At 32.2% G+C, this 10,415-nt stretch overlaps 1 protein-coding gene and 1 non-coding gene across 6 annotated transcripts in view; one reads left to right on the forward strand and one right to left on the reverse strand.

The window, feature by feature from the left end:
• RBM27 (RNA binding motif protein 27) overlaps nucleotides 1–5,662 on the forward strand; it is a 58,033-nt gene extending 52,371 nt beyond the window's left edge. For all 5 annotated transcript variants that reach the window (XM_011367480.2, XM_011367479.2, XM_011367478.2 and 2 more), the window contains 2 exons: nucleotides 26–136; nucleotides 1,327–5,662. In XM_011367480.2, the coding sequence (XP_011365782.1) occupies nucleotides 26–136; nucleotides 1,327–1,410 (195 nt within the window). In that variant the 3' untranslated portion in view covers nucleotides 1,411–5,662. The remainder of the gene's footprint in view (nucleotides 1–25; nucleotides 137–1,326) is intronic.
• A 4,309-nt stretch (nucleotides 5,663–9,971) lies between these two features.
• Nucleotides 9,972–10,090, reverse strand: LOC111744397. The gene has a single exon (XR_002782136.1). It is a non-coding gene; the product is annotated as a 5S ribosomal RNA (ribosomal RNA).
• Nucleotides 10,091–10,415: the final 325 nt, after the last annotated feature.

Raw genomic sequence — 10,415 nt, forward strand, 5'->3', positions numbered from 1 at the left:
TGTGTTTTTTAAAAATCTGTTTTAGGCTGCAAACCAAGGGTCAAAATTCAAAGACCGTCGACTACAAATATCATGGCACAAGACCAAGGTGCCTTCTGTATCCACTGAGACTGAGGAAGAAGAAGTCAAGGAGGAGGTAAATTTAATGGTTGAAAATAAGAGTTGAATTAGATCGTTTCTCAATTATATATTTTTCTTAACATCGAATAGTATTAAAAATAAATATTGAATTCCTTCATGCATACAGTTGAGACTAGTCTAGAAGTTTATTAAAGAATCAGCAGGTGCAGAAATATGAAAAACTCTTTGGGGGGTTATTTTCTGGTATAGGAGAGATTGTTCTTTATTTGCATTTATTTTGGTTTTATTTGGACTAGTTATTTTTGTTCTGGCAAGCAAGAACATGGATTACATGAATAAATTAAAATTTAGCTGGTTTTTATAGCTTTTCTTTGATTCAAGTTCTGTAAGTAATAGATTTGAGTTTCTTATTTTCCTTCTCTATACAGTTGGTTAAAATGAAAGTGTAAGGAAGTCGACACAAAAGAGAAGAATAGGAAAATCAAGGACTTAAATAATACATGTCTAAATAATCAGCTTCTTAAAATATATGAGAATTAATTTTGCTTTTTTACTCTTATATTTCTAATTGTTTTTTTTAAATGGACACTTAGCCAACATTGAAAGCTATTCCTGGTTCATCACAATTTGGGTTTTAAAAGATGTCTAGCATTTATGGTTAATCAAGAGTCTTCTAACCGTAAGGGGTAATTTTGTATATCAAAAGCAGAAACATTTCCTGTGTTAAAAAAGAAAGAAAGGAAAGAAAAATCTTGGCATTTGGGGAATATTTGTAAATAATTCTCCTTTAACATTTCAGATTTTTATGTAAGATTTGGAATATCAGTGTCTTGGAGAAGTTAGTATGTTCTCCCCTCATAAAAAGTCAGACGTTAAAAGGAAAGGTTTAGGAGTTTGAATGATCATTTACTTTTCTAATTTTTAAGTTAATAGAATAAAATTAATGTCATCAAAAACACTTCTAGGAAATTTTTCTTTTATTTTCTCTAGTAAATGTTCATGTATTATTTTCTTGATGATACTAGAATAGAAATCATCTATTAAAACTAAGCCAAATTAGCAGAGAAGAAGAATATATTACACTTAAGAAAATGTTTTGGGTTTTTTGCCCTGAAAGATAATCTGAGTGTATCACTTGTAAATCCAGCCCAGGTTTAATATATTAGTTTGTTTGTGCTTTGGTCTAAAAAGTATTTTACTTAACTTTTTGTACCATTAAATAGATTTTACTCTCTCTTTCTTTAGGAAACAGAAACCTCAGGTTTGTTTTTGCATGATGACGACGACGAAGATGAAGATGAATATGAGTCTCGTTCATGGCGAAGATGAAATCTGATGCAAGCTGTGTAATTTTTAGGAATATTGTTTAGAAGAACAACTTTTTAAAATTATTTAACGAAGTCAATGAGCCAAAAATTTTTTTTTATTTTTCTTTTCAACAAAGTAGATTTAAGGACAGCAAGTTTGCTATTTAAACACATCTCATAACTGTTCATGATATTAAAGCACCAAAGGCCTAGTGACTTTTACACAGTTGTGAAGATCCACAGGAATGACATGGATAATCTCTAGAGCCTTATTCTCCACACCACCTGTTTTTGTTGCTATTGGTGTTGGATTATGATGTAAATGACAGGGTGTTCAGAAATTTTATTTTGGATTATAATCTGCTGATAAAATTTCATTAAATGTCAAAATCGCCTGGAATCTCTTAACTCTTAGCTATTATGGATGGGTCGTCAGACAGTAGGAGATATTTGTGATTAAAATACCCTTTTGCTTTCAAGAGTTGTCTTGGAAGAAAAGTAAATTTATTTTAATTTTTTTTACTGAAGAGGAGTCCATTTTGTATTCTAAATTTGGCGGCGGGGGGGGCGTGTTATGTGCAGTAGTAAGTACTATTTTAGTGTAAATCATAACAAACTCTATTCTTAAATGCTATAAAGTAGTGATAGCTAGCTCCATGGTATTTTCATTCTGTCATCAGATTAACTCCTGGACTTCTGCTGCTGATCCTTAATTTGCTTTGAAATTAGTGAGCACTGGTTCAGTTAGTCCTCTTTTTTTTTTTTTTTTTAAACATTCTCAGAATGTAAAAGGCTTTCACCTATTTCCCCTTTCTCATCCTTATTTTCTTTCTCCTGCCTTTTTATTAATAGACCTGCCTTACCCATTATTGAGATAAGTGATTCTTTTGGGCCACCAAAAGTCAGCCCTCAATAAAAAGTTTAAACCAGCACCTTGATAAATAAGCGTTTTGATGAGAATAATGGAAGGATTTGTGGGAGTCAGTCACCAGCTTTTTTTTTTTTCTTTTTTAAAGCTTCAGTTTAGTTAATAGTTACACAAAAGGGTTAAAAAGTGTCTGAAATTCTTTTTCTTTTTTTAAAATTCTTTTCCTAAATTTAAACCATGATGGTGAGGTGATGGGGTAGGGTGGGGGTAGGGTAGGGTAGGGGGATGGGGATGCTAGTAATAAATGGGAGTCATAACTTGACTTTGATCAGATGACCTTATTTTTTGATAATTTTGTAGCTTGTTGCTATCCATGAACATATGCATCCTTCAGTAGACAGTTTCCTTCACTGTGTGCATTTTTACTGTACACTGTATAGAGTAGAGTATCTGTTAAGTAAAGTATATATGTAAATTTATGTCCTTGTGTTCTGAATGTTAGATGGAAAAGCAGAGGAGCAACACTACACTGTATTAACCCCTGGGGAAATAAAATGATTAATGTACATAGGATGTCACTTTTTCAAGGGTATACACATCTACGTTTTTATATGTGTGTGGTGTGAAAATTTGAAACTTCCTGTTGGCTTCAGAAGGTTCTTAGTGATCACTATATAAAGGATTTTTGTTTCCTGAGGTAAAGACTGTTTCTTAAAATAGAATCTATTCACTAAGAAACTTAAAACCATCAGGACTCTAGATTTACCTAGCTACAAGAAGTTTAATCCCATGTTCTGATTATCTTTTCTACATATTTTCCTGGAATGATGTGTCAAACCAGGATCATTTTTAAGTTTATGTAATTTCTCCATAATAATAAGGACTTCCTCTTTCTGGATTATTACTATATTTCTGATAACACTGAAACTAAAATAAGCTTATAAAAGAGTGGAAAAACATTACAATGGGGTGTACCTAGAGTAAGCAATCTTGCTCCTCCCTCCTCCATCATCTCTAATGAAATTTTCTTGATGTCTGTGGCTCAGTCGGTATATATTTTGAAAGATTCATTGTGGTGAATATTTTGAGTCCTGACAGTTTAAAACGTGATAGAGGGAACAAAGGATTTATATATTTTTTGTACAAAGTTTTTTCTTAAACTGTATAATTTTGTAAATAATTTGTTTGGTTTTTTTTTGTGTACTAAAACTACCAGCGTATAGATTTCAATAAGAATTGTTGTATTTTTGTATTTGGAAACTGAAAATTACAGTAAATTAATGGAGCTGTAAGAAAATTTTCAGTAGACTGACAGTTCAGCAGAATGAAATTCCTTTTCATATGATTTTTTAATCTCAAAATTGATATCTTATTACACTCAGTACAGAGAAAGTTGAGGATTTGTTTGACTTTTTAGTTATTGGGAGAGGGGGTGAAAAAGAAGGGTGTTAAAGTAAAGAATAGATAGATACTTTTTCCAGTAAGATTTGAGGCCTTTTGTGTAAATCTTTGTTTTTAATACACCTTAAGTAGGACTAAAATACTTTTAAAAGGTTCTAAGAATTCTAAAACATGTTTGACTCTCAAAAATGAATTCAAAATATGGATTAAATATTGTACAATTTAATGTTAGCATAAAATAGTTGAATATATATATATATATATATATTTTTTTTCTTTAGTATTTTCTTTTATTCTTACCCTCAAATCCCCAAAGTATTAGAATTTCTCTTAAAAGTGAGTAACTACCATGACTTGTTTTCTTGGCATCTTCATTAACAGAAGTAACATATACCATCTGAGGCAATTTCTGTTCTTTTTAATGTGTATGACATCTTTCTAAGTAGCTCTAAGCAATAACAACCTCCAACACAGCTAGCTCAGCCTGGTTTACTAGTGGATTGCTGCCCAAGCTTTAAAAAGTAACCCCAGGGAATGCACACTTTCCCTCAATTTCTTCATGTTACAGTGGGAAAACATTATCACTAGCTAAGATGATAAATTGGAAAACAGTCTTGTTAGGGTGAAAAAGGTCCATGGTAATGGATCATTATTTCTAAAAGAAGAAAAAAATCATGTGAAAAGGAATAGTGGTTCCTCTTGATGTATAGTATGCCTGTATTATAGTTTTTACAAAATTGTGAACTTGTGTAATAGTATAATAGGAGATATTGTTGAATTTCTAACTGTTTATACATTTAAATTCATATATGTAATGTTTGTTTTATCAATTACAATCTGAATTTCTAAGACGCATGTTGACTTTTGCAATAAAGATGCAATATGGAATGGTTCACAATTGGACAAAAAAAAAAGAGAAAAGATAAAAGCGTTACGAATTTAAAAGAATTTGGAAAATTTATGAACCATTCCAAAAATTATAACAATCACCAAAAGAGCTGTAATTCTGGCTTGTTCTGGAAAGAAAGAAAATGTGTGTGTATGCCTGCTTGTATGAGAGAGTGAGTGAGTAGTGGATATGTATGTGTGTTTTATGTTGGGTTCATGTACATGAGAGAATGCCATTCTTAGGAATTTGGGTACTGAAGTCACTGGCTATTAAATATTCAGGAGAATAACCCCTCCACAGGGTGGTCTTGAAAATAAAGAAGTGGATTCAAGTATTACAAATAATCTTTGATAGCCATATTTCTTTGTTGATGGATGAGTCTTGGTATCCCAGATATAAAGCACAAACAATTTTATGAAAGCAATTATTTTAATGTTATCTTAAGGATATTCAGTATGCCTGCCAACAGTAGGTAGATTGTTTTTCTTAAGCGTAAGAGAGAGAAGGGAAAGATCTTTACCTTAAAGAGATGACCCTTAATTGTGATGGATACTTGTAAGGAATAACAAGGAAGTGATTTTACACTCTAAGATACAGGTAGTGATAAGAAAGAGAAGTATATCACTGGGGCTCATATTTTCTAGTTTTAAAAATTGCATTTCTTGAAATTATAAAATTCCCCTGCAAGTGATTATGCATTGTCTAAGAAGTCATTCTTTAAATCTCAGCGTATACAGGAAAATGCTAAAGAATGGGAGTATACTTCATTTTCATTATTTTCAAATAAATTTTAGCCATATTTTATGAATTAGAAGATGGCAAATAAAGTAACCATTTGTTTTGAATAGATGCTGATTTAGTCTATGTATGTTCATACTAAACATTAGTTCTGGGACTTTTAGGGGGGACAGACTGCTGCACATAGTTATATCTTTAATATTAAGTCAAATATTTCACTAAAATGGACTTCTCATTAACAGATTATTGATTTTAGGTGATGTTTGTACTGATTTTGATGTAAATTATTCTAAAGCCATGGATAAATTTTTAATCATGAGCCCTAGTATACTATCTAGTCTGGGTCTAATGCTATAATAAAACATGAGTGTGTGTCTACATGTGGGATCGCTTTTGGTGACAGGATTCCTTTAAACAAGTGGACCAGTATTCTGCAGGACAAACCTACCCATTCAGTAACTTTTTTAGTCTCAAAGCTCTGTTCAAGGGGCCAACCAACACTGACTCAAAAAATAAGGCTATCTTCTGCTATTGCATGTATTACGACTCACCTTTATTTACGCTAAATTGATTTTATTACCAAGTGATCTCCTTTCTACAGGATCATCTACCATTTGGCCTCTTACCTGGTTCTACAATCAACCTTAGGTTAACTAAACCATCCCAGCATTCTGAGATAGGTGACTTGATACAGGTGAAATTAAAGTCAGAATAGTGTTTGATGATCGTAAGGCATTTATAGTTTGAGTCTACTGTTAGGCTTCTGCAGATTTATTTTTTCTTTTTTTGGTGGTAGCGGTCACTAAGCATGAACATTGCTGATATTTTATCTTTGTATTTGCTATATTATCTTTTCGTAAGGAGCAAGGGAAGAAAGCCCTAATCTAATAGCCCATGAGCTTGTTTTCAATGAAAATAAGTCTGTATTTCCTACATTACTTCAGTTTTCCAACTACTTCATAGAGTTCTACTTTAATATAATGATTTATTAGTTATTAAAATAGTAGAATTGGGGTACTGGTTTAATACTCAATTGTTCAAAATTGTTCTTTACTCAGTTCTTTGTCAGGGACTAGGGATGTGGAAACAAGCCTTTTTAGTCACCTAGCCACGTTTCTGTTCTCACTATTGCTTTGTAAACACCTCATAGAAGTGAATGTCTTGTTCACAGTTATTAAAGTCTTTGTGATTCCATCTCTTATTAGTTCGTCCCAAACAGCTATTACTGTGAGATACTGATATATTTCTTGTGATTTTAAATTAATTTAGATAATAAGGGCTATATACAGACCTTGCCAAATTAAATTGATTTCTTGAAGATGATTTGGCTTCAAGATTGAGGTTATGCGTATGTTCAGTTTGAGTTCTTAGACCAAACTCTCCCTGTTTATGTAAACATTTTCCTGTATAAACTATTGGCTTCTAGTTCCTGAACCACCCTCCAACAAAAGGTTTATTTCCTGTAGGATTCAAGTTTTTTAACATTTAGAGCCTGTAGGGGGCTCTAGAAGGCAAAATTTAGTCGGCCCTAGAGTAGTGACTAAATCTCTTTTTTCACAGCAACTCAGTGAAAAACACATTTTGCATCGCTATCCAGTATATACACACACCCCCAAACAAAAGTTTACCAAACAATACCCTTATTACTCAATATGCTCCTGATATTTTTTATTATATTCTTGTCAGGACCCACTATTTGGCTTTCAAAATCGCAATTTGGAGAACACTAGCCATATTTAGTTGCAGGGTGAATTGGATTTTTAAATCACTTTTTCTTACTGTGACATTGTTGATACTATTTTGAATATAAAATAATTTAATATTCTGTATTTTGCTTGGAAAAGTAGTCGAGTCTGAAGTTGCCTTAACCTAAAATTAAAGGTGAAAATATACACATCAGTGTCTTTATTGATTGCTTGATGCTCTTAAACATGAAGGTATTATATAGTGTTTTTATTTTAAAAATAGATAACTAAGAGTGGCTGCTTAAACTTGCCTGCAGTTTTATATTTTTGTCATTATTTGGTTTAGGAAGAAATTCCAGTCACTTTGTACGAATTATTTGTTAAAAAAAAAAAAAGACCTCCTTATGAATTTCACCCTTTTCAAACATGTTCCCCTGTAGGTTTATAAGAAATAGAGATATTGATAAACCCCTATATAAAAATAATTACCTAATCCTTGCCACTTCTCTTAATCTTGGGTAAATGTGTTATCTGTAGATTTACATGCCTGAGCTTTTCCAGTTTCTGAAATGTAAAAACAAAGATTGAGAACATGTTGATGAGAATGTTACTATTCCATCAGAAACCCACAGATGAAAATGATTTAAGAAGAAAACCATGGGTCATTGTGTGTTCTCTACAAAGTAATGAAATCAGCACTAATGGAAATGTAAGTTATTTGTACATTTCAATATTTCTATTCTTTGTCAAGTACATTCCTTTTGGAACACCTGACTTTCCTGTAATAACATGGTACCAACTAAAAGTTTTCAGTTAAACTGGCTGATAATTTTAAGCTATTAACTTTTTAAAAGTAATAACTGGTGTGTACTGAATGTAGACCGTACTAGGCAATGGCTCGGTAGTTTGCTTGCATTCTGTGCCTGCAGCAGCCCTTTGAAGAAGGTGCTCTTACCTCCTCCTGAACTGAGTTTTAGAGATACAAACTGGTTCCTGGAGGTCGCACAGTCTAGAGGTGGGACTAGGATTTGAACACAGGTCTGACTCCAGAGCTCATGCTCCTAACCTCTGTGCTCTGCTGCTTCTGATAAAATGGAGATTGCAAGTCTATAGAATGTCACTGGTCTTTTTTATTAGTGTCTGTCAAATGCTGCCATTCTGGCTCCATCTATTTTATCTGCCTTGGATTGGAACCAGGCTCCCTTGGGGAGCAACACTGTGTTTTTAGGTAGCATATTGGAAACCATCGCAAACTGTTTATATATGCTAATTTGTGGGGAAACATTTTAAAGCAATAATTTTCTGTGACCTTCATAATGTACAGCCAGCAAATTTGATACATTTTGTAATAATTTGGCTATATCATAACCTATGTTTATTTTATTTTCAATTTTATCTTAAATATTTTCCCTGTGGCAAACTGAATTATGATAATCTTGCAGTATTTTTACCTTGCTTCTTTGTGTTTTTCAATATTTCTGGTGGCTTCTTCCTTTTAACCTTGGCATTAAAAAAATCATGTTGTACATAAATAAGTTACATGCTTTAATTTAATGATGTTTTCATATAGTATACTGAATTTTCTAGGCAGAAAGTGCTGAGAATAGCAGTGTTTGTTTTTAGTTATATTTATGCCATAGATTTTTTTTGAAAGAATATATTTTCATTGAATAAAACTGATGTTCATGTTTTATTGTTTATAGAATAATTCGATTTTTTACATGTTCAGATTTCTTATTTTAGTAATGTCATTCTAAATCCTCGTGGATTTCTAATTTTAGCTATTTTGGCAACTATAAAATGTTTGTTGACTACTAATGGTATGGTAATAATTGTCATCTACAAAAAAAAAAAAAAAAGATGTAAGCACCCTTGAGACAAAGGTTTTTTTCATTCTTTGACAGCCAATGAGAAAAACAGGCATGTTCCAATTGATTCAATAGAAAAGTTTTTTGTTCTTGACAAATTTAGTAGCCATTAGGAATATTTCCAGTATGGTAACTGTATCAGGGAAATTGCTGAAAGAACAATTATAACATTCTGCTAGTAAAAGTACATGCTTTTAGAAAGGTGTTTACTGCTAAAATTTGGATTGTGTCATTGAAAAATATTTCACTTATGCATGTTATTAAAGCATTATCAACATGTTTTTCTTTGAAATATTAAAGATGGGAAATAATTTTATACATACAACTTAATTTTACAGAATTATAACTTCTTATATTTTGAAAATTTTCTACCAATAACTTTAAAGCACTTCTCTCCCTGTGATTTATTTAAATCCTAATAAATTATACATTTCTGCACTTTAGCCATTCATGTGAAAATTATTTGGAGTCATCTCAATAGAATGGTGCTGTGTGGTCTCCTGAGGCCCCAAGTATGTCAAAGAAGTTTCGTCCATTTTTAGTTTTAAATTTTCAAGTGACTATTATTGACAAATCAGATAAAGCTGAAAAAAAAAATCTTTAAAGATTGAGATAAATGATTAAAATCTGCTTAGAAATGAGGACTTATTTATGTAAGGACTCTTTTTATGGCAAACTTCTGTGCTGAGTTCCTCATATTTTTGGAAAGCTATTCATGAGTTGTAGGTACCTATCAATTTCTCAGAAACGGCCACATCTAGAAAAAAAATAGAAGCTAACTGGTAGGTTCAGGTATGTTCAGAAAACTTAGAGCTTTGTCTGTAAAAACTACACAGCATATTTGCCTCTCCTTTTTTACAACCCTGGAGGACTGCCTTTTCATTCATTTTGAGGTTTCGATTATCATCATTGGCAGTAGTTTTATGCTTCATAGACATGGAGTGGGAGAACTGATTATGGTAAATAGTTTCACTTGTTTTTCTTCCTTTGTGGCCTATGTAAGTCAGAATCCAAAGAAAATTTGCACACTTAAAATAGGAGAAAAGTACAGTAAGTTTTAATTCTGTTCAACATTTTAGTAGGGTCGTCATTGACCATTCTTGCCCAGAAACATGATGGATTTTTTTTTTTAATCACCTACAGCACCTGGTCTTCCTAGGTGGTCTCCCATCCAAGTACTAACCAGGCCCTACCCTGCTTAGCTTCCGAGATCAGACGAGACTGGGCACGTACAGGGTGGCATGGCCGTAGACATGATGGATTTTTTTGTGTGTACCATAAATAAGAAATTAAAACACGAAAAACAAAAAAATGAAAAACGGTAAAATATTTTGCACACAGAAGCCCTTTAATAAACCTGTCTCTGCCTTTTATTTGGTTAATTTTCATTTCTTTTACCACAGTCGATTTTAATGGTGCTAGGAAATGATGGTAAACTTGGAATTGTGAATACTCTTATTATTTCCCAGTATATTCCCCATGAATTTTTTCTTAATTTAAATCTTGCTTTCTTTAAACATGGTACCATTTTTGTGTAGTACTTAAAATGTCATTATTCCCAGTCTATAAGAGATCCCT

The sequence above is a fragment of the Pteropus vampyrus genome, unplaced genomic scaffold, assembly GCF_000151845.1.
Source record: "Pteropus vampyrus isolate Shadow unplaced genomic scaffold, Pvam_2.0 Scaffold134, whole genome shotgun sequence".
In the NCBI taxonomy this organism is placed as follows: domain Eukaryota; kingdom Metazoa; phylum Chordata; class Mammalia; order Chiroptera; family Pteropodidae; genus Pteropus; species Pteropus vampyrus.